The 22,723-nt window shown below is 46.4% G+C and overlaps 1 protein-coding gene across 3 annotated transcripts in view; it reads left to right on the forward strand.

The window, feature by feature from the left end:
* Positions 1 to 22,723, forward strand: part of STAG3 (STAG3 cohesin complex component) — a 38,106-nt gene continuing 15,383 nt past the window's right edge. For 2 of the 3 annotated variants that reach the window (XM_082712811.1, XM_082712812.1), the window contains exons 1-29: positions 1 to 91; positions 800 to 961; positions 1,969 to 2,071; positions 2,823 to 2,939; positions 7,500 to 7,596; positions 8,435 to 8,511; positions 8,801 to 9,005; positions 9,752 to 9,903; positions 13,585 to 13,658; positions 14,455 to 14,578; positions 15,058 to 15,156; positions 15,351 to 15,430; positions 15,800 to 15,907; positions 16,172 to 16,286; positions 16,860 to 16,965; positions 17,130 to 17,233; positions 17,506 to 17,598; positions 17,702 to 17,791; positions 18,050 to 18,250; positions 18,357 to 18,427; positions 18,527 to 18,614; positions 19,096 to 19,176; positions 19,258 to 19,350; positions 19,485 to 19,653; positions 19,779 to 19,915; positions 20,942 to 21,043; positions 21,547 to 21,695; positions 21,944 to 22,072; positions 22,172 to 22,329. In XM_082712811.1, the coding sequence (XP_082568937.1) occupies positions 810 to 961; positions 1,969 to 2,071; positions 2,823 to 2,939; positions 7,500 to 7,596; positions 8,435 to 8,511; positions 8,801 to 9,005; positions 9,752 to 9,903; positions 13,585 to 13,658; positions 14,455 to 14,578; positions 15,058 to 15,156; positions 15,351 to 15,430; positions 15,800 to 15,907; positions 16,172 to 16,286; positions 16,860 to 16,965; positions 17,130 to 17,233; positions 17,506 to 17,598; positions 17,702 to 17,791; positions 18,050 to 18,250; positions 18,357 to 18,427; positions 18,527 to 18,614; positions 19,096 to 19,176; positions 19,258 to 19,350; positions 19,485 to 19,653; positions 19,779 to 19,915; positions 20,942 to 21,043; positions 21,547 to 21,695; positions 21,944 to 22,072; positions 22,172 to 22,329 (3,274 nt within the window). In that variant the 5' untranslated portion in view covers positions 1 to 91; positions 800 to 809. Of the gene's footprint in view, positions 92 to 799; positions 962 to 1,968; positions 2,072 to 2,822; positions 2,940 to 7,499; positions 7,597 to 8,434; positions 8,512 to 8,800; positions 9,006 to 9,751; positions 9,904 to 13,584; positions 13,659 to 14,454; positions 14,579 to 15,057; positions 15,157 to 15,350; positions 15,431 to 15,799; positions 15,908 to 16,171; positions 16,287 to 16,859; positions 17,011 to 17,129; positions 17,234 to 17,505; positions 17,599 to 17,701; positions 17,792 to 18,049; positions 18,251 to 18,356; positions 18,428 to 18,526; positions 18,615 to 19,095; positions 19,177 to 19,257; positions 19,351 to 19,484; positions 19,654 to 19,778; positions 19,916 to 20,941; positions 21,044 to 21,546; positions 21,696 to 21,943; positions 22,073 to 22,171; positions 22,330 to 22,723 lie in introns of all 3 variants that reach the window. The other variant, XM_082712810.1, reaches the window with a different exon arrangement.

The raw sequence follows: 22,723 nt of genomic DNA on the forward strand, positions 1-22,723 counted from the left end.
GTGGGGTGACCGCAGAACCCCCGAGGGACCGGAGGCAGTGATCTTTTCCTCATTCCTGCCCAACCAGACGTCGCTGTTCCCGGCTCAAACAGTGAGGCTCCTTTGGGACCTGGGAATAAGCCCTCCCACCTGCACTCGCAGCCCCGAGAAAGGAATCGCCGTCCTCCATGCCTCAGTGGTTTTCTCCAGAGAGGCCAGGAGCCCCGAGCCCCAAGCCCCAGCCCCCAAGAGACTGACAGTCTTTTCAACAGCTAGGAAGCTCCTCAGCCCACTTACCCCAGGAGCTTGTCAGAGATACCATCTTCTGGAGAAAAAAAGGGGAACGCGAGTTTGCGTTTGCTCCTTCAGCGTTTCTGGCCCGGTTCTAATGGCGGCTGCGCCCCCCCCCCCCCCGCCCCGGGCATTGAGCGCTACCTATTCACTTCAGTGTGGAATCAGGCTCCAGTTTGAAAATGCAGGAGTGGATCCTTTTTTGTTTGTGGGGGGGGTTTACTTGCAACGTGAGGGAGCAGGTCCCCTTGCACGGGGCCACCGACGCTTGGACTCCTGCAGAGAAGGATTTGCTTTCAGCGGCTCAGGGGTGCGTCTTGCTGCAACCCTGGAGAACAACTCCCAGCCCGCACCCCTCAGGCCATGGTGTCTTAGAGGCATGACTTTTTGTCTTTTTTTTTTTTTTTTTTGGTGCATCCACACCCCAACCCCGAGTTGCAGAGCAGTCCCCTTGGAAAGAGAGGGCATGTTTGGAGCCGAGGCTGGAGACGTGGTGGATAAAGGCCCTTTTCTCTCTTTTCTTCCGCAGCAGGACCAGCATGCCTACCCTGCGGTCCTCCTCTTCCCCAAGCAGTGTGTCCTCGCCGCTGCGGAGAGCAGCAGGAGGTGGACAGAGGGGCTTGTCTGCATCCTCTAGTTCTTCTGTCAGTGTGCCCTATGGTAACAGGGACTCGGGCCAGACCTCACAGGGGTGAGTGGAGTTGGTGAGAACTTGTTGCATTGCCTGGCTTTCTCGGGCAGTGTGGGCAACTTTCCCCTTTGTATGCCTGTGACTCTCTGAAAACGTCAAGAGAAGCTTACTGGTTCAGAACAGCGATGCTTTCCAGCTCCCCTGGCTGGTTTTGCTTTTTTGTTTTTGTTTGTTTTTTGTTTTTCCTCTTTCCTGCCCTGCATGTTGTAGGCACCAAAAATAATACATCTTCTAAGTCCATTATCCAGCTCATCCGAATCTTTCTCGAATACGTTTGTATATTCGACGTGTACAGGTGTGGGGAGGTGGGGGAAGGAGACGAGTTCATTTGTTTCTTAACAAGTTGTATATACTTGTTAGTTGGTGTGTGATGTTCCTTTTGGGGGGGATTTTATAAACAGATCGGTCTATCCTTATCTTTGAGCTTACTTTATGAAGGTTATAATAATATATCTTTTTTTTTAATCTTTCCAGGAAAAAAAAATAACCTCATACAAGATGTGATTTATCTCCTGGTTATTTTTTAATTGGCTTCCTCTGACACCTTTCTATCAGTGCTACTGCTGGGAACCAGATTTTATCTATTATAGAAGTTTAACTTTAACCAATAACACTTGTGAACTTGTTTCAAGAGGTGAAATTTAACTCTAGGCACCTGTTAATCTCCAGTTTACATATGATTAATGTGTGACTTCCCAAGGCATGCCAATTTTTCTCCACAGCAGTGATCCCTATCATTTGACTTTCTTAGAATTTTAGGAAAGCGCTGTCCTTTGCCCACTCCCGTTTTCATTTTTCATCGTCACTGTTTCTTCAAGTGAAAGTTTTCCTTTAAGATTTTGTCTCTATTCCCTGTTAAAGTAAACCTCCTCTTCAGAAAAAAATCCGGATATATTTTTCTCATGGGGAAGGGTCTACAGTTACAGACAAAGAAATTATAATACATTTGCCATTTTATACAGAGGGACTAGGGTGGCGTATCTAAGGAGAACCACACTCCCTCATAGGGATAGTGATTCTTTGTCAGCTGATGAAGGCAGTGACTTTGAAGATAGCCTGAGACGCAGCGTGAGGAAGAGAGCAGCAAGACGACCCCTCAAAACAACTCCAGTGAGTCAATCAGTTTCATTTTGCTTTTGAACCTAGTCTGGGAAGCAGCAAAAACAAAAACCTATAAAAGGCTCAGGTAATGTTTGATGAAAGAGCAAAACTTAGAGTGTTAAGGGACAGAAGTAAGGAGGAAGGGAAATTTTGAAGAGAAAGGAATAAAAGAAGGTTATTAAAGATAGAAAGGAAAAAGAATGGTTTAAGGGACTTTTTAAAAAGAGAAAAAGTGGGGTGCCTGTGTGGCTCAGCGGGGTTGATCCTCTCTGCCCTTGACTCAGGTCATGATCTCAGGGTCCTGGGATTGAGCCCCATGCTAAGCAGGGAGCCTGCTTCCCACCCCCCACCCCCGCCTCTTTGCCTACTTGTGATCTCTGTCAAATCTAAAAAGCGCAAAAGTTAGAAATAATAAAGCTTACAACATAAGAATCCGTTATTTTAGATCAAATTCTGCTGTGAAACTGGCAGCTTAAGCCTACTTGTGTGGCAATAAGACTGTTACTATCACTTTGACATTTTTTAAAAAAAGATTATTTATTTATTTATTTATTTGACAGGCATCACAAGTAGGTAGACAGGCAGGCAGAGAGGAGGAAGCTGGCTCCCTGCTGAGCAGAGAGCCTGGTGGGGGGCTGGATCCCAGGACCCTGGGATCATGACCTGAGCTGAAGGCAGAGGCTTTAACCCACCGAGCCACCCAGGCGCCCCTATCACTTTGACTTTTTAAAAATACTTTTGATCTCTTTATACTTACTAGGTGGCAAAACATCCAAAGAAGGGGTCCCGAATGATACGTGGTCATGGCCAGAAAGACTCAGAGGTACCAGCCAGTCATCTCTTCGATGCTGTGAAAGCTGCCAAAAGTGACATGCAGGTAAAACAGGGTCTCACCCTCTGTTTCTTGTTACCATCTTACCTGTTGTAGAAATATAAGGACACATGTTTACAAAATTGATTTAATGTGGACGATGTAGGGAGTGTAACCTGTATGAGGAAAGAGTGATAAGACCATGGAGTGAATCCTTGGAATGATGTAAGGAAGACCTTGGATGTGACAGAACGCTGCTTTCCTGAAAATATCACAGAACAGGATAGATTTTGCTTTTATTAATCAGGATGGAGGAGGCAAGCAGTGGCATTGGATAATCTAGAGAGAAATCATGGGTATGGGTGGCAACTTGTTCACCCTTGTCACTTTTGAGCTCCGCTTTAACAGTTAAACCCAGTTTTTTTTCTTCTTCCCTGCATTTTCTTCCCATAATTTTATTGTAATTCTGTTACATCTAAAAGTGTAGAAGGCTCATATATAGTTTTTAAAAATTTGAATAATCACCCACATTTCTAGTCTCAGCTCAAGAAACATTAATAGTGCCGTAATATATCTTCTCTCCATCCAGCCCAGGCAGCCCCTCACCACCCAGAGATAATCACTAGAGTAGATTTTCTGTTAATCATTCCCTTGTCTTTCCTTATATTTTTTTCACTAGCGAATATGTTCTTTAAATAAATGAACCATCTTTATGTAGTTTTCTGTGACTCACTTCAATAATTTGAGACATAGTCTTATTGATGTATAATGTAGATTTTTATAGTTTCTAGAACAGTTTTAGATTTTCACACATAAGGAGTTTTTCTATTTATAATTTTGTTATTGTTTTCTAACTTGATTACATTATAGTCAGAAAATGTGGTCTTTGAAACATGGAGACTAGCTTTATTATTTTTTTGAGATATTTTATTTATTTATTTGACAGAGAGATCACAAGTAAGCAGAGAGTCCAGTGGTGGGGGGGGGGCAGGAAGCAGGCTCCCTGCTGAGTAGAGAGCCTGATGTGGGGCTCAATCCCAGGACCCTGAGATCATGACCCGAGCTGAAGGCAGAGGCTTAACCCATTGAGCCACCCAGGCACCCGGACACTAGCTTTATGACTTAGCATTCAGTTCATTTCCAAAACTATTTCACATATGCTCAAAGAAAGTGTATGTTCTCCAGTTGCTGGATAGAGTGTTCTCTTGGGTGAGATCAAAAGTTTTAAATGTGATACAGCTTTGATATTTATACGAGGTTTTTGGGTTTTTTGTTTGGTTTTGGTCTGGTATGTCAATTGCAGAAAGATGTATTAAAATCCACAAAGAGGGGGTGCCTGGGTGGTTTCAGTGGATTTTTCAGTGTCTGCCTTCAGCTCATGTCATGATCCCAGGGCCAGGGATCAAGCCCACATTGGGCTCTCCGCTCAGCAGGGAGCCTGCTTCCCGGCACCCCAACTCTCTGCCTACTTGTGATCTCTGTCAAATAAATAAATGAAATCTTTTTTTTAAAAAAATCCATAAAGAGGGGCGCCTGGGTGGCTCAGTCATTAAGTATCTGCCTTCGGCTCGGGTCATGATTCCAGGGTCCTGGGATCAAGCCCCGGAAGCCTGCTTCTCCCTCTCCCACTCCCCCTGCTTCTGTTCCCTCTCTCGCTGTGTCTCTCTCTGTCAAAAAAATAAATAAAATTTAAAAAGAAAAAGAAAAATCCATAAAGATGATCTTTTTAGTTACTGCTTTTGTATTCATGCCTGTCTTTGCCTTAAGTATTTTGAGCATTTGTTGCCTTAGTAAATTGAATCTTTGTTATATATCACTACGTTTTATATTTTAAGACAAAAAATTGTTGGTTTATTACATCTGCATTAGCTTTGTTTTTTAGTTATTGTTTGCCTAATACCTTTTCCTATCCTTTTTTTCCCCTCTAAGACTTTATTTTTAAGTACCTTCTCCACCCCACCGGGGCTTGAGTTCACAACCCTGAGATCAAGAGTCCCATGCTTTACTGAGTGAGTCAGCCAGGTGCCCCTCCTTTTATCTTTTTACCTTCAGTCTTCCTATGTATGTCTGGAGTCTGTCTTCTACATGTAGTTTATATCTAGATTCTGTTCTTTAATCCATTCTGTTAATCTCTTCTTTAACAAGAGAGTTTTATTCATTTACATTTATTGTCACTATTGATACATATGAATCTATTTCTACCATTTTATACTTCCACTTTGTATTATCTTTTTTTAAGACTTTTTTATTTGACAGAGACACAGAGAGAGAAGGAACACAAGCAGGGGGAGTGAAAGAGAGAGAAGCAGGCTTCCCACCCAGCAGGGAGCCCGATGTGGGGCTCAATCCCAGGACCGCCCCAGGATCATGACCTGAGCTGAAGGCAGAGGCTTAATGACTGAGCCACACAGGCACCCCATCACTTTATATTATCTTTTCTGTTTCTTTTTTCCCTCTCTTTGCTTGCTTTTGGATTTCTGTCTTTTTTGAAAAGATTTTATTTATTGAGAAAGAGAGTGAGCAAACATGAGTGGACATGGATGGGCAGAAGGAGAGGGAGAAGCAGAATCCCCACTGAGCAGGGAGCCCGACAGAAGCTCAATCCCAATCCCGGGACCCTGGGACCATGACCTGAGCCAAAGGCAGATGCTTAACCAACTGAGATACACAGGTCCCCCTGGATTTCTGTCTTCTATAAGGACCTAAGAACACTTTTCTAATTTCCCCTTCCAGTTTTCATAGTGTTGTAATGTTTTAGTTATATCTATTTTTCTTCTTCCAAAAAATTAGATGTTGCTCTTTTATACAGTGTTTGTATTTACTTACATGTTTATCATTTGGCTTATCATTGCTTCTCAAATCTTACATACAAATTCACTCACTTGTTCAAAGTTTATCCTTTAAAATATCCTTTAGGTAGAGTTTATTAACAAACTCATTTTTTTTGTTTGCTTGTTATGAAGTATCTTTTGTTCTTGAAAGGTTATTAAAAGGTCTTGAAAGGGTAGAGAATTCTAAGGTGACATTTTTCTCTCTCAGCACATTGAAAAGATTATTCCACTGCCTTCTAACTTCCCTTATTGCTGCTGAAAGTCAGCTGTCAGTCTAAGTTAGCATTAAAACAACATTTTGTAATGATGAAAATGTTATGCATTATCTTTTAGTACAGTAGCCACTAGCCACATGTGGCTATTGAGTACTTCAAAAGTAACTGGTATGACCGAGAACTGGATTTTTTATTTTTATTTGATTTAATTTTAAGAGCCATATATGACTATGGGAAGATGTATTTGTACAGATCTAATTCGTAAATTGTTTTATTTGTGTTACATGCAAATACTTTTTAAGTGAACCCTTTTTGCCTTGATTATTTTTGAGACTTTGCTTTTGTATTCTAACGTTTTATGGAATGCTTAAAGGTGTAAATGTCCTTTTTATTTGTCATGTTTGAAATCTGTTGCTTCTAGGCTCTGAAGATTGGTGTCTTTCAATGACTGGAAAATTCTTTTCAGATAGTGCCTCTTTGTCATTCCAGTATCATCCACAATTCAATTAGACATCAAATTAGAACTTCCCACTCTATTCTCCATGTCTCTTAATAGTTCTATCAGGGGGCACCTGGGTGACTCAGAGGGTTAAGCTCTGCCTTTGACTCAGGTCAGAGTCTCAGGGTCCTGGGATAGAGCCCCACATTGGGCTCTCTGCTCAGCAGGGAGCCTGCTTCCTTCTCTTTGCCTACCTCTCTGCCTCCTTGTGATCTCTCTCTCTGTGAAATAAAAGTGGGTTTTTTAAAAGATTTTATTTACTTATTTATTTATTTGTAGCATGGTTTATAATCTGTAATAATTTTAAATGTTTGAAGTCTGTGAATGTAATTCCATTTTTTCCCTGATAATTCTGATTTTCAGTGCAATATTTCCTTACTAAGCTTCACTGTGAGCTGCTCATTTTTCTTGGAGCACTATATGTTGGAATTCTTTGGGCCCTGGGTTACAGGTGGGCTTTTAAGGGAAGAATCTGCATTTGCTTCTGTAGTTGACTGGGAACATTCCAGAATCACTTGGAATTAAATTCTCTGATTGAGAGTATTCTGATCATTAGATAGTGTGGATCTGGACTACAAATCCAGACCTGAGAGATGGCTTATGGTTATGAGTTCTCAAGGGAGAGTTCTCTTCCCCCCCTCCACTAGTCCTAACAAGCTAGTTTTCTTGATGTCCCCTTCTAGCCTGTAGGTTTGTTTCCCATTCCTGCTTCCATGATGTGACTTTTTCTAGCACTTAGCTTTATTACAGAAACCTCTTTTTGGGGCTCTCTTCTTGAAAACCCAAAAGCTCTTTCATGCTCTATGTTCCATGCAGCTAACTGGACAGAAAGTCAGAATGGCCAGCGTTTAATAGAACCCTCAGAGCAAAAATCGGCTTCCTTATCTCCCAGGATTGCTACCTTCACCTCATTTTTTTTATCTATATGGGAATCTACTTTTCATTCCAGTTCAGCAATACCTTTTAGAATATGTTTCTAATATTTTTATCAGAAGTTTAGCTGTTTCAGTGGGGACAGTCCTATAACATTTTCAGTCTGTCATATTGCCAGAAATAGAAATAATCCATCTTGTTTTCCTAGTCTTTGGTGGATGAATGGCTGGATAGCTACAAGCAAGACCCGGATGCAGGATTCCTGGAGCTCATTAACTTTTTCATCCGATCTTGTGGCTGTAAAGGTGAGGAAACTCCTACCCCTTGTACTCCCTAGCCCTTTACTCCTACGTCATGAAACTTTTGCTACATGTAGATGAGTAAGACTAATTGTTTTCTAAATAAAGGGAGAAAGTAAAGCATTAGAAAAGTTTCACTGATCTATGTTGTTGATAGATAAATAGGTAAGTGATCCAGTTAGGGAACTATGTTGGCTTGGAGCTAAGACCCTTTGGGGAAAAATAACTAATCACACTAACACAATGAAGATGATATTCACAAATATGAAAATAGACCATTAGACATTTTTTAGTCTTTCTTTCTCTAGATGAAATAATCTTTTACTATTTGTTATTTCCTTAGCCATTTCCTTCTGTATTTCACCACTGAAGCTATGGGCCCCAGATCCCCAGAGGTCATGACTTAATTTACTGGGGCAAGATGATCTCAGGCAGGTTGCATTATAAGAATCCAGAATTGGTGTAGCTTTATTGCTTTGTTGTTGTTGTTGTTTTTCTTTTTAAAGTAGGCTTCACACCCACCGTGGGGCTTGAACTCACTATCCTGAGATCAAGAGTCATATGCTTTACTGACTGAGCCAACTGGATGCCCCTGTTTGGATTTTTTTTAAACCATAGCTTTCCATTGCTTTCTGTTGTTTGATTCCTTTGGATTTTCTAGAGACCTTGCTTTATAGCAGATACACAGTTGGCTGGTAACAGATTTATGATGAGGATTCAGGTCTTCTGATTCCCCACCTAAGGTTTTTTCAGCGTATTCCATAGCTCATCTTAGGTGTATATGCATATGGTCACAGTGTCCTGTTATTTTTCTCTTAAGTACCTCATTTCCTCCATTCCTCAGGCAATGTGACCCCCGAGATGTTCAAGAAGATGTCCAACTCCGAGATCATCCGGCACCTGACAGAACAGTTTAACGAGGTGGAGAAGGACAACCAGAATCCTTTTGCCACTCTTATTTCAAAATCCAAGGCCCATTATTTCCTTTTTTCTGATTTTGGGAAATAGGATAGCTTTTGGAAGGAGTTTAATTTCTTAGGGGCAAAAGGGACCCATAGATGTTATCTGAATAAGCATCTAGAGTTGAGAATAGCAGGAAATGAGGTGTACCAGAGATACATTTTTACTCCGCTATTGGGTTTTGACATCCCAAGTCCCTGTGGTTTCATAGACTTGATAATACTTTTCTCATCCTTTTCTCATCCTGTAGGACTCAGGAGACTATCCGCTGACAGCACCAGGTCCATCCTGGAAAAAGTTCCAGGGCAGCTTCTGTGAATTTGTGAAGACCTTGGTCTTTCAGTGCCAGTATAGCCTTCTCTATGACGGCTTCCCAATGGACAACCTCATCTCCCTGCTCACTGGACTGTCAGACTCCCAGGTCCGTGCCTTCCGTCACACCAGCACCCTGGCAGGTGAGCACGCACTTTTATTCTATAAATGTTCTCTGGGGAACTTCCTCTGTTCTTCGGTCCTGCATCTTCCTTCTTACCTCTGTCTGAGCTCTTTGCTTAAAGGGCAGGCTTCTTACCTGAACTTCTATCAAGTTTCTCACTAGTGGTATTACAGGAAAGGGTAGATTACAGTGACCATTTTCAGCCTTAACTTGTTTCTCATAGCTCACCTGCAGGGAATATGCTGAGGATTAAAGGAAGCCCAAAAGAGGAAGAAAAAAAGTCTGCTCCAGATGTTAGGGTCACTCCGCTAGCTTTTTTTACTGCCCTTCCTTTTTTTCTTTTTGTTTTTTTTTCCTCTTTTTTTTTTTTTAAGATTTTATTTGTTTATTTGACAGAGAGAGATCACAAGTAGGCAGAGAGGCAGAGAGAGATGGGGAAGCAGGCTCCTTGCTGAGCAGAGAGCCAGATTCAGGGCATGATCCCAGGACCTTGAGATCATGACCTGAGCCGAAGGCAGAGGCTTAACCCACTGAGCCACACAAGCGCCCTCTTCTTCTTTTCTAATCTTTTTCTTTCTGTTCTGTCTTTTGGTTGCAGTGGTGGCAGCAGCCATGGTAAGTTTCCCCCAACTGCCCCACTTCCCGCTTTCTCCTCCTCTTCCCACTGAAACCACAAGAAGCTTTTTTTTCTTTCTTTTTTTGAACCTATCCTCGCTCCTCTGACCTAAATAATAATTCCCTTTTCTTGTTTTTCCTGGCTCAAAGCCATGAAGCTAATGACCTCCCTGGTAAGAGTTGCCCTTCAGCTGAGTCTGCACAAAGATAATAATCAGCGACAGTATGAGGCTGAACGAAATAAGGGGCCAGGACAGAGAGCACCTGAGCGGCTGGAGAGCCTGCTGGAGAAGCGCAAAGAAGTAAGAAGTGTTTCCTGCCCCGTCCCTCCCTTTCTCCCAGTTTCCATCTGCTGCTGCTGTAGCCCATCTTAGCAGTGCCCGAGCACTTCTCTTGGGTAAGCCAGAGGCGTCATGACCTTCCAGGTCATGAACAGTGGAGTCCAACAGTCTTAATACACCCACCCTGTCAGAGGTCATTGTGTGCTTATCTTGTTTCAGGAATGTGAGCTCAATGAATTATTTCTAATTTAGAGTAAATTTTAGAGTTCTTTAGAATTCCACTTTTGCTTAGTTTCCATTGTCTGCATTCATTATCACAAATGTGTTTAAGTGTTGCACTTGCATCTTACGCAGGGAGTTAATTTTTGACCTAGTCAAGTGTACAGTCTGCAGGTCACCCCAGGAGTACTAAAGGCCAAACACTGACAAGGAGGGTCAGCTGTTGAAGGACTGGAAAGCAATAGGCCTTTCAGTCACTCCTGGATTTCAGTTCTGTTCCAATTAGCTACCTGTTCCACGGCCTTATGTAATCTCTAAGCTTCTGTTTCCTTTTCTTTAAAAAGGAGATAATTTGGCCATTTTATGAAGATTACATGAGATGGTGAGTGAGTTGCCTGGTCTGGCGTAGAGTAGCTATTTGCTTTGTTCCCTTTCAAACTTAAAGACCACTGGAGGACATAAGCCCTAACAAAATCTGTTATATCGATTAAATCTTCAGGCAGCTATATATGTCATGAGACACTGATTTCCGCCCCCTACTTTCCCAGAGTGTCTGAAACTCCGCAGGCATGGGGTTGGGAGGACTCCCTATGTTTCACTGCACCAACTGTTTTCCCACCCCTCACCAAGGTCTCTCCCATGGTAAACCTTTCCTCACTCTCTTTTACTATTTTCAGTGTCTGTATGATCTTAAATCTTGTGTAGGTGACGTTGTCTCAGGCCGGGGTGCCTGGGTGGCTCAGTCGTTAAGCATCTGCCTTGGGCTCAGGTCATGATCCCAGGTCCTGGATTGAGCCCCACATCCTCAGGCTCCCTGCTCGGCGAGGAGCCTGCTTCTTCCTCTCCCAACCCCCCACCCCCGCTTGAGTTCTGTCTCTCACTGTGTCTCTTTCTCTCCGTCAAATAAATTTAAAAGATCTTTTTTAAAAAAGGGGGGGAGTTTGTCTTGGGCCTTATATTGAGTCTACCACCGTAAATCTTTATTTGATTTGTCTAGGCTCTTGTCTCGTCGGTTATCATTTCTCTTCTGGTTTTTATTTTTTCTCTACTTTTTAAAAGCTTTAAAAAAGATTTTATTTATTTATTTATAAAGTTATCACTTTCTTTTCTTTTAAAATTTATTTATTTATTTGACAGAGATCATAAGTAGGCAGAGAGGCAGGCGGGGGGGGGGGGTGGGGAGCAGGCTCCCTGCTGAGCAGAGAGCCCGATGCGGGGCTCCATCCCAGGACCCTGAGATCATGACCTGAGCCGAAGGCAGTGGCTTAATCCACTGAGCCACCCAGGCGCCCCTGAAAGATTTTATTTATGTATTTGAGAGGGAGAGGGGGCAAAATAGGGAAGGGGGCTGAGTAGGGAGTCCAGCCCCCCACCCAGAGATCATGACCTGAGCTGAAGGCAGCTGCCCAACTGACTGAGTCACCCAGGCACCCTCGGGTTTTGGTTTTTAATCTCTCCCTACCCACTGTTTTCTGCTCTTCATGTATAACTGTGTGTAGGCCCTTGATCCTTCTTCTTTATGAACTACTCCATCTCTGACCTTCCTTTTTAGCATTTCCTTACTTCCTTCATTTCCATCTGAATCCTTTTTTGCTACCTGGATTTTCTGTGAAATTATTCTCTCTAAACCAGTAACTTCCTAATCCCTGTGCTCAGTGGCCTTTTCCCAATCGTCTTTTTCCAAACTTGTATAGAAATTGGTGCTGATGACACATCTTTCCTCCTTCCCTCTACCCTCTTTTTCCTTTTCTTCATTTTCTATTTTTTTTTAACTTTATTTTTTACTTTTTGTTAACATACATTATTAGCCCCAGGGGTACAGGTCTGTGAATTGTCAGGCCTGCACATCTCACAGCACTCAGCATAACACATAACCCTCCCCAAATGTCCATAACCCAACCATCCTCTTCCTATCCCCTTCCCACCGGCAGCCCTCAGTTTGTTTTGTGAGATTGAGTCTCTTATGGTTTGTTACTTATTTGTTTGTTTTTAAAGATTTTATTTATTTGACAGAGTGTGCGAGCAAGTGAGCGCACAAGCAGAAGGAGCAGCGGCAGTGGGAGAGGGAGAAGCAGGTGCCCCACAGAGCAGGGACCCTGATGTGGAGCTGGATCCCAGGATCCTGGGATCACGACCTGAGATGGAGGCAGATACTTAACCGCTTAACTGACTGAGCCAACCAAGTCCTTTTCTTGTTATTTGAGAGAGTGTGTCCTGGAGCAGGGAGGTGGGGGAGCAGAGGGAGAAGGGGAGAGAGAATCCTCCAGCAGACTCCGTGCTGAGCACAGAGCCTGACATAGGGCTCTGTCCGAGGACCCTGAGATCCTGACCTCAGCCAAATCAAGAGCTAGCCACTTGCCGACTGAGCATCCAGGTGCCCCTTCCTTTTCTTTTCAATGTGAAAATTTCCAAACATTCCGAGAAGCGGAGACACTGGTAGAATGAACACTGTATACAAATTACGTAGATTTAACAACTAATATTTCTTTGTATTTGTTTCATCTGTTTTTTTTGGTATAGTAAATTATGGACATACTGGTATTTCCACCTAAAGACTTAAAATATGTACTCTACAAAATATTTTTTTAAGTCACTTAAAAATTATCCCCACATTATCTCAGTACCATTTTTACATTCCAAAATACTAATAATTATTTTTTAATAATTTTCTAATCCCAGTCCATATTTAAATTTCCTTATGTGTCTGCAAAATGCCTTTTTTAGTTGATCATCTCCAACCAGTATTTAATTAAGGATTATGCACCGTATTTTTTGTATTTCTTAAATCTCTTAATCTTACATGGAACTGCTGCCTCCCCCATTTTCCTCCCAGAATGTTGATTTATTGAAGAGGTAGGATCGGTTGTCTTAAAGAATGTTTTCTTATAATTCTGTTTCCTTGTTGTTCTTGTAATTCTGCTTCCTTGATACCTATCATTCATCTAATCCAGGATTTCTCAACAATGGCACTATTGACGCTGGGGTTGTCCCGCCGGATGTTTAACAGCATCCCTGGCCTCTATCCGCTAGGTGGCAGTAGTACCCCCTCCCAGGAGTAACCACTAAAAGTGTTTTCAGAAGTTGCTAAATGTCCCCCGAGGGGCTCCCAGTTGAAGACCACTGGTCTAATTTCTTCCATCCCTTTTTTTGCTAGTTCTACTTCTTCTGTCAAACTCCATTTATTAAAATTTCATTTTCTCAATTGTTGTTAGCCAAAGATGTGTATAACTACCAGCTAGCGCCTCTAAATAGCCAAAGATAGCCAGAATAACCAGACCCAGAGGAGATACTAATTTTTACAAAAACACAAATAAACCTCTGAGACATTAGTTGACCACATACTTTCTTCTAGAATTAGAAGGCTTTCAGGGGTTCAGAGTGTGTCCTGTAATAAATAGGAAATAGATGGAAGTCATAGTTTACTCTTGTGGCCTTATGCCAATGGGCACAAGAAAGATTGACCTGTTCCTCCCTGTCCTCCAGCTCCAAGAGCATCAAGAGGAGATTGAGGGGATGATGAATGCTCTCTTCAGGGGTGTCTTTGTGCATCGGTACAGGTGAGTGAATCAGCTCCTCTCCTTGAAGCAGCTGGTCCTTGGTTATAGAATCTGTAAAAGGAACAAGACCCCCATCCTGACCCTGGTTATTTGGGGAGTCCTGGCGCTAATGCAACAGGAGCAAAAACTGACAACAGATGTTTTAAATGAGTAAGGTTTAGTTCATCCCCAACTACAAAGACTCCTAAAAGCTCTTTTGGGAACGAAGATAGAAGAGTAAGGTATTGTTGATATTCCTCTGCTCCAACTTTGCAGAAGACCTTCCCATCCCCATCTTCCTGGGGCTGGAGACCTGAGAGGACAAGGGCAAAGAGCCAAAAGGCAGCGCTCACCTGAGGGCGGGCAGCTTGGCACATCTTTCCCTACCCAGCCGGCTGTGTAGCTGTGCTAAAGGCAGGGGAGTTTTACACTGTTTAAAAGAACGGATGGAGTCAAGTTAAAAATAGCATCCATGTTTTTTCCCTCCCTCTTAACTAGATTTCAACCTCTGCCTTTCCAGAACCCTTCAGCGGATTTTAATGCTTTCTTCGAGTGGAAGTTTGGCCAACAGTTATATTAACTCCCAAAATCAGTTTTAAAAGCGCTGAGGAGGATATGCTCAATAATTTTATGCAGTACTACAGAAAGAAAATGTTTCATTTTAATGTACTTCTGTTGGGAGGAGGGGATGAAAGGCATGGGGCAGGGTATTTCAGTGAAGAAAATAGATTCTTCTGCGGCAGGAAGATGTGTGGAAGGACAGGAAGTGAGTTTGGAGAGAAGGTGCTAAGGGGTCAGTTTCCCTTTCTGCGCCTAGGGATGTCCTTCCTGAGATCCGTGCGATCTGCATCGAGGAGATTGGGTCTTGGATGCAAAGCTACAGCACATCTTTCCTCACGGACAGCTATTTGAAATATATTGGCTGGACCCTGCATGATAAGGTACGTGTCTCTTTTCTCCCACTCTCCTGCCCCTCATTCCTGCCCTAAGATGCTGCAGCTTTTCCTGGTTTTGCCGTTTGAAAGCTTCACTAATGGTCAGCCCATCAAGGAAGGCTGCGGAGTTCAAAGCTGCCCAGTATTGGGGAAGGTGGGATAAGGCAGAAGAGAGAAGGCGGCCTCCAGGAGATTGAACACCTCCAGACCGGAGTAGAGAAAGACTTTCCCTAGGAAAAAGCAAGAAAGCTAGGAAAAGCAAGAAATGGATTGGTAAGACGAGTGCTAGGGTGGTAGCCCAAGGTCCTCTTCGTTAGGATTGTCAGATTCTGCTGTGATCCGTCTGTTTGTTAGCTCTGACTCATCCCAAAGTCCTCGACACGCAGGACACCAAGGCCCAGAAGGAGTCATCTGCCAGAGGGGGAAGAAGGCCCAGTGGGGGTTGAGTAGAGAATAGTCAGTCCTGGTTCCATTGTCCTCGACAGCATCGAGAAGTCCGCCTGAAGTGCCTGAAGGCTCTGAAAGCGCTGTACAGCAGCCGCGACCTGACGGCCCGCCTGGAGCTCTTCACCAGCCGCTTCAAGGTGCGACTGGGCCGCGCTCTTGTGCTTGGCTCACTCTCGCGGTTCCTGTTTCCACACCTCCTCTTTCCCTTCCTGTCGCTCTTGCTGTCTGTAGCTACCTGCCTCCGCGCCTTCTCTTTAGGAATCTCAAGTGAGAGCGTGAGCTTGGGGGATGGGTACAATCCGGTGCTGAGCGCTGTGTTCTCTCCCTGCAGGACCGGATGGTTTCCATGGTCATGGACCGAGAGTATGATGTGGCAGTAGAGGCCGTCAAGTTACTAACAATTATCCTCAAGTGAGTCCTGGGGGACGGCGAGCCCTGCGTCTCAGAGTCTGACCTTCCCAACAACAGACCCCAAGTCCTGTCCCTCCATGTCTCATAAGTTGACACTTCTTCATGTACCGGTTGAAAGCCGGGGGTCATTCCCGAGTTGCGGGATCTCCAGGAACATTTCCTGTCCTCTCTTACTCTCGATGCTCTTTTGTCTTCCACGCATCGTTGAAAAGCTGTTGGTCAGCTCATCCTTGGTGCTTTTTTTTTTTTTTCTTTTTGGCTTCTCTTTGGGATTGTTCCCAAATCCTCCTTTGCCTCTTTATTTCTAGCCCTAGTTGTGCTGGAGGACAACGTTCCTATTCAGCTGTTAGTTTACTCTTGTCTTGGCAGGAACATGGAAGGCGCGCTCACAGATGCGGACTGCGAGGGCATCTACCCTGTGGTGTATGCCTCTCACCGGGCCCTGGCGTCTGCTGCGGGGGAGTTTCTGTACTGGAAGTGAGTAGGGGCCTCTCGTTTGTTCCTGTGACGCGGTCCTGCTTCCGCTCCTACGTCTGCTGCTGCTGTTCCCGGGGACCACCCACCATACCCGTTAACGTTTCTTCTGGTGTCGCCTGTCCCCTCCTCAACGCGTCGACGCTTTCCCTGGGTCTTTCCCTCTTTCCCTCCCACGTCTCCCCAGACTCTCCTGTGCTCCGTTGTGATGAGTCCCCTCCTCATTTGCTCCCATGCGGGGCCTTCTCCCCACACTCGTTCTGCCAGGCTCTTCTACCCTGAGTGCGAGACTAGAGCCGAGGGTGGGAGACAGCGACGCCGAAGTCCGCGCGCCCAGAGGACTTTTTTCCACCTTCTGCTGTCCTTCTTTGTGGAGAGCGAGGTGACGTATGGGAAGGAGTTACTTGGCTGTGGTGCGGGAGACCTGCTGGTGGCAGAGAATGGGAGCTGGCGCTGCAGGGAGGAAAGACGCGGTTTATCAGTATTTACCGGAATTTTCTAACGTGGCTTCAGTAACTTAACATGTACCTTTGTCAAATGAAATCTTACTTGCCATGATGTGTGTGGAACTAGAAGGTACTATGCTAACTAAGCAAAGTCAGTCAGCCGGAGAAAGAGGATTCTATGATTTCACTCATATGTGGAATTTAAGAAACGAAACAGGCGCATAGGGGGAGGGAGGAAAAATAAAATAAGACGACATCAGAGAGGGAGGCAAACCATGAGAGACTCTTAACTGGAGGAAACAAACTGAGGGTTGCTGGAGGGGAGATGGTTGGGGGCATGGGGTCACTGCGTGATGGGCTTTGAGGAGGGCACGTGAGGTCATGAGCGTCTATCCAACTGACGAACCACTGAGCTCTATCTCTGAAACTAATGATACACTATATGTTAACTGAATTTAAATAAAATTTTAAAAACGAAAATAAAAAAACCCATATACTTTCTTCCACAGCTCCATGACCACGCTGCCTACTTGGTAGACAGCCTGTGGGACTGTGCAGGGGCTCAGCTGAAGGACTGGGAGAGTCTGACAAGCCTGCTGCTGGAGAAGGACCAGAGTGCGTGCCGTGGGACCGCTGGAGGAGGGGGCCTGTCACCTCCTAGTAGGAAACCGGGAGTCTTCTAAAGGCAGAGGCGTCGTGGGCAGTGAGGGAGTTGGAGTGACTTGGAGATGGCGGGCGGCTAATTTGTGGTTCTGTCTTTCATCCTCCTGCCAACCCAGACTTAGGCGACGTGCAGGAGAGCACGCTGATAGAAATCCTTGTGTCCAGCGTTCGGCAAGCTTCCGAGGGTCACCCGCCCGTGGGGCGGCTCACTGGGAAGAAGGTATGGCAGGAAGGGTGGGTGGGTTGGTGAGCAAGATTAAAACCAGATAAGCGCTGTCCATCTTTATCCTCCAGTGCTGGGTTTGTGTGCCCCTTCTCTGCCCCTCAGAGATTTCCATTTCTAGGGAAAAAAAAGAGATCTGAAGGAGCTGCCAAATGAATTCCCCCTTCCTGGGCAGATGAGATCATAAGGAAGAGGAGTACACCTCCACACTCTCTGGACTCGCTATTTTTCTACATCTTTCCCTCCACCCCTCAAATGTCTAATTCCAGGGCTTAACCCCCAAAGAACGGAAGACCCAAGCCGACGACAAGGTGAAGCTCACCGAGCACCTCATCCCCCTGCTCCCGCAGCTCCTGGCCAAGGTAGAGCCGCCCCACCGGGCGGTATCCGGGAACGAGCGGTGAACGGCCTGGGAGTGGGGCTCGCACCGGAGCTCGGAGACAGCGCTCCCCTCCATCCCTGCAGTTCTCGGCTGACGCGGAGAAGGTTGCCCCCCTGCTCCAGCTTCTCAACCACTTTGACCTCAACATCTACTGTACCAGGCGCTTGGAGAAGGTGAGGAGAGAAGAAACTGCCGTTCACAGACCGTGCTGCTTCCTTGCTAGGGCCAGAGGTTCTACCGCCAAGATCTGGTTCTTCTCCAGAACCTGGGTTCCAGAAAAGTCCATAAGCCTTCCCTTTCACAGACATCCTTGAAGTTTAATGCTTTCATTCGGATTTGTTTTTTAATCGCCCCCAGCGCTCCCCCACCCTGGAAGACTGCCCCCCCCGCTCCCCCACCGCTCTACCTTCTCTGACCTCTCTCTCCGTCAGCACCTGGAGCTGTTCTTACAGCAACTCCAGGAAGTGGTGGTGAAGCACGCGGAGCCTGCGGTGCTCGAGGCGGGGGCTCATGCCCTCTATCTGCTCTGTAACCCCGAGTTCACCTTCTTCGGCCGGGTGGACTTTGCCCGCAGCCAGCTGGTGGACCTGCTGACTGACCGCTTCCAGCAGGAACTTGAAGAGCTGCTGCAGGTAGAGCCTAGGGCTGAGAGACGGGGCCAGAGAAAGCCACGAGATGGGGAACGTGGGCGTGTGAATGCTTGGCCAAAGCCCACCGTGGACCTTCTTACGTCCTCAGTCACCCTTCCTAGACGAGGACGAGGTGTACAGCCTGGCAGCCACTCTGAAGCGCCTCTCCGCCTTCTACAAGTGAGCCGCTCGCCGGTCCCTTCTCCTGTCCCTGCTGCTGCCGTGGCGCTGATGCCAGCAGTGCTGTTCCTGTGTAACGTTGCCCCCTCTTCCCCAAAGCGCCCATGACCTGAGTCGCTGGGAGCTCTATGAGCCGTGCTACCGGCTCCTCCGGAAGGCCGTGGACACAGGAGAGGTCCCTCACCAGGCAAGTAGACGAGTCCCAGATGAGCCCAGGGCGAGTCCTTGAGGGCTCTGTGTTCCGGGCGGGCCCAGGCAGCTCCAGTCCCGGGGCTGCGGAGTAGACGCGAGAGGGGAGTCGGGCGCGTGTCGTTCCTTCTGTTCCGCCCTAGAGGGGACCTGTACTGTGCAGGGCCTGGAAGCAGCCGCCTCTCTGGTTTTCTGGGAGTAAAGGATAAAGTTGAGGGATTCGAGGAGATGACAGATAACTAAGGGAGCAGTGGCGTGCTTGTCCAAGATAGAATTCTCTGACGATTGTCCAGAATCCGTGCCTTTACTCCCCAGAGAAGGAACCCAGTGTCCCCTAATCTCATTTTCTCTCTTCGCTGCTTTTGTTTCTCTTCACTGCTTTTGTTTCTCTTCACTTTTTCGGGTGTGTGTCCCCGCCTCCCTCCCTATCTGCTCCTCACTCTCCTGATCGTCCACTTGGTGATGTTTGGTGGTTACAGGTGATCCTGCCAGCCTTGACTCTTGTCTATTTTTCCATTCTCTGGACACTAACCCACCTTTCTGAATCAGATGCCTCCCAGGTAAGTGTGAGTCTGAGTAGGGGGGATGGGAAGCAAGCAGTTTGTGTCTCTGTTCCTCCTGCATAAGCACTGTCTCCACAGAAGCAGCTGCTGAGTTTGAAGGGGAGGGTGGTGGCCTTCTGTGAACTCTGCCAGAGCTGCCTCTCAGATGTGGATTCTGACATCCAGGAGCAGGTACTCGAGGGGGACCAAGGAGGCATGACTATCCCCGTGGTTTGAGGAAGCCTTGTTCCAAGGGGAAATGAGCTGTGTAAGTTCTGTCTTGATTAATATCCTATCTTTTCTAAGCATTCTTTTTTCCCCAACAGGCTTTTGTCCTGCTAAGTGATCTACTTCTCGTCTTTAGCCCTCAGATGATCTTAGGGGGTCGCGATTTCCTTAGACCCCTTGTCTTTTTTCCTGAAGCCACTCTCCAGTCGGAGCTAGCCAGCTTTCTCATGGACCACGTCTTCATCCAGCCCGGAGAACTGGGCAGCGGTACAAGGACTCTAGACCTGGGGCTCAGGAAGGGGTGTGGGGCTTGGGCCTGGCTCAGGCATTTAAGGGCAAGAGTCCTAAATCTGTGGTTCTGATATCTCCATTCTGCGTTCGCTGTGAGCCAGGCCATTCCCAGGAGGATCATGTGCACATAGAGCAGCTGCACCAGCGGCGCCGCCTCCTGGCCGGGTTCTGCAAGCTCTTGCTCTATGGGGTCCTGGAGATGGATGCGGCCTCGGATGTCTTCAAACACTACAACAAGGTGTGGTGGACCGGCTTCAGGCTGAGCACGGGGACTTCAGACCCTGGAGCACTCCGGGAAGGAGGATGGGGAAGGTGATGCTGCCAGGCTCGAAGCCAGGCGTGAAGGAGAGTGGGAGGAGGAAGAAGGCCACAAGAGCTTGGAATAAAGAGATGTAGAAGAATCAGTAGTGAGTGAGCGTGGGAAGAAAGCTGTTTGGATTAAATTTATTGGAAGAAAATCTTATTCTTCATATCCGGAACCTTTTTTCCCCCTGTGAATGCAGTCTCCATAAACTGGGGTATAATACAAGAAGGGAAAAAAAAAAAAAAAACAGGAGCACCTGGGTGGCTCCGTGGGCTAAGCCTCTGCCTTCAGCTCAGATCACGATCCCAAGGTCCTGGGATTGAGCCCTGCATCAGGCTCTCTGCTCGGCGGGGAGCCTGCTTCCCCCTCTCTCTGCCTGCCTTTCTGCCTACTTGTGCTTTCTGTCAAATAAATTTCAAAACAAAACAAAACAAAAAACTTTAAAAAATAATTGAAAAAAAAAAAAAAACAATGGAAGAGGGATCAGCCCTTACAAGATATCTAGCTGTGTACCTCAGTTTCCTTGACTCACCATTGTAAGGATTTCTGCTTATTTTTTATGTATATTTTGAGTACCTACGCTGGGCCAGATACCCTTCCAGGCACTAAGGACACAGCACTGAGCCAACGCAGAGTAGAGGAGCTTCTGTTCTAGTGGGGGAAAGGCAGACAGTGAAGGCTTCAGTGCCGCAAAGGGAGCAGACACTGGCAAGCTTATTACGCTTCTTCCCCAAGATACAGTCTCAGGGCAGAGTTTCTTCCTTTATTGTTTGTCTATACTCTGATATCTTTAGGCCTGGGCCTGCTGGCTGGAGAGCAGGTCCAGTCCAAGTTGTCTTATACTTCAAACTCATGTTTCCTGACGTAAAGTGCTTCAGGAAGGACACATGATGAGAAGAAATAGAACGGGAAGTCTTGTCTTATGGTCAAACATGATCTTCTCCATTTCCTGTCCCTCAGTTCTACAATGACTATGGTGACATTATCAAGGAAACATTAACCAGAGCAAGGCAGATTGACCGCAGTCATTGTTCCCGAATCCTGCTGCTAAGCCTCAAGCAGGTACGCCCTTCTGCTTGGTGCTTGGAGCGCCTCAGACAGATGATACTTGCCCTCCCCGTGGCCCGCCAACTGTCCGCTCGCCCTCAGCCATGTAGGATGTCAGATCCTTACGAACAGGAACTTCTGATTTACTTTGACTCTACTTGATAGTCTCCTTCCTAACTAGAAGGTCTGTGGAAAGTTCTCGCTGATGGGCAGTTTCCACCCTAATTCCACAGAAATTCAGCTATTGGGACATAGGAGCACCAACAGTAAAATGAGAGAAATTCCTAATTTTCTTTTAGTCTGTGGTCTCAGTCCCTTCAGTTACTCCAGACGTTTGTATTGCTATAGAGCAAGGGTGAAGGCGCTCTCTACCGCAGAGGGTTGTGGGAGCAAAGAGTAAAAGTAGCAATGACATCCCAAACCCTAAAGGACTTCTGGGCCGAGAAGGGAATGCTGTACTTTTCTATTTCCACTTTGTTGCTGCTTTTCCCAAATGTCCCGTGTTTTCCTGCACACAGTTGTACACGGAACTGCTGCAGGAGCAGGGGCCCCAGGGCCTGAATGAGCTTCCGGCCTTCGGTGAGATGCGTGACCTCGCCCGAAGGTTTGCCTTGAGCTTTGGACCCCAGCAGCTACAGAACCGTGACCTGGTGGTCGCGCTACACAAGTAAGGAAGGTTGGAGGTCAGGGTCCTTGGATCTTTCTAGGAGGGCTGAGCCAGCGGCTGTGTGCAGGGAGAGCTACAAGCCCGGTCTGGGAGGGAGGAATAAGGGTGTCGAAGGGGAGCCGTCTGACCAGTGGGGGTCCTCTGGGAAACAAACCGGGGTTGGGGAAGGGGCCCTCGGACAGGATGGTTCAGCCCTGGGAGGGAAGGGAAGAGGGACCATCTTCCTAAACTCGTTCTGCTCAACCAAGGGAAGGCATCAGATTCTCCTTGTCTGAGCCTCCTCCGGCTGGCTCCTCTGGTCAGCCCCCAAACCTGGCATTCCTGGAGCTCCTCTCCGAGTTTTCCCCCCGACTCTTCCATCAGGACAAGCAGCTGCTGTAAGTTGGCGGGTGGGTGGGCGGTGATGCGGATCAGGGAAGTAGGGACCGTTGAGGGCCCGCGAGCTACTCAGCCTGTTCACCCCACCCCTTCCTTAGACTGTCCTACCTGGGAAAGGGTCTGCAGCGTGTGTCCCAGTCCCTTGACTGTCCATGGGGGCCCGTCACCACCTACTGCCACTCCCTCAGCCCTGTGGAGAGCACAGCAGAGGCCAGCCCTCAGGGCTACCCCCGCTCCAAGAAGAGGCGCACGGAAGGTAAAGTGCCGCGAGCGTGGGTGTCGGTGTCCTGCGCGTCCCTCCTCCACCACCGGTTCCTAGATAAGCAGCCTGTGGCCTCCTGCCTCCTTCAGACTTCTGTCTCGGGTCAAACAAGTCTTTCACTGAGCATCTGCTGTCGTTAAGGGGAACTCATTTTCTTCACGGTTTATCTGCCAACTAAAAATAGAAAAAGTTTGTGAAAAATCAGATTGAAGCTGATGATAAAACCAGAGATTGAATGAAGAAATCTATACATTTGGGGGCCCTTACTTGCATCTGGTATTCTGTTATTTACCAGATTTAAAGATTTTTATACGACCTTCTTGGATTTTTTTTCTTTTTAACTTTCAGATCACTACCTGTCTTATAATCTAAGGGGTAGGGTTTTTTT

Source organism: Mustela nivalis (genome assembly GCF_964662115.1).
Source record: "Mustela nivalis genome assembly, chromosome: 19".
In the NCBI taxonomy this organism is placed as follows: domain Eukaryota; kingdom Metazoa; phylum Chordata; class Mammalia; order Carnivora; family Mustelidae; genus Mustela; species Mustela nivalis.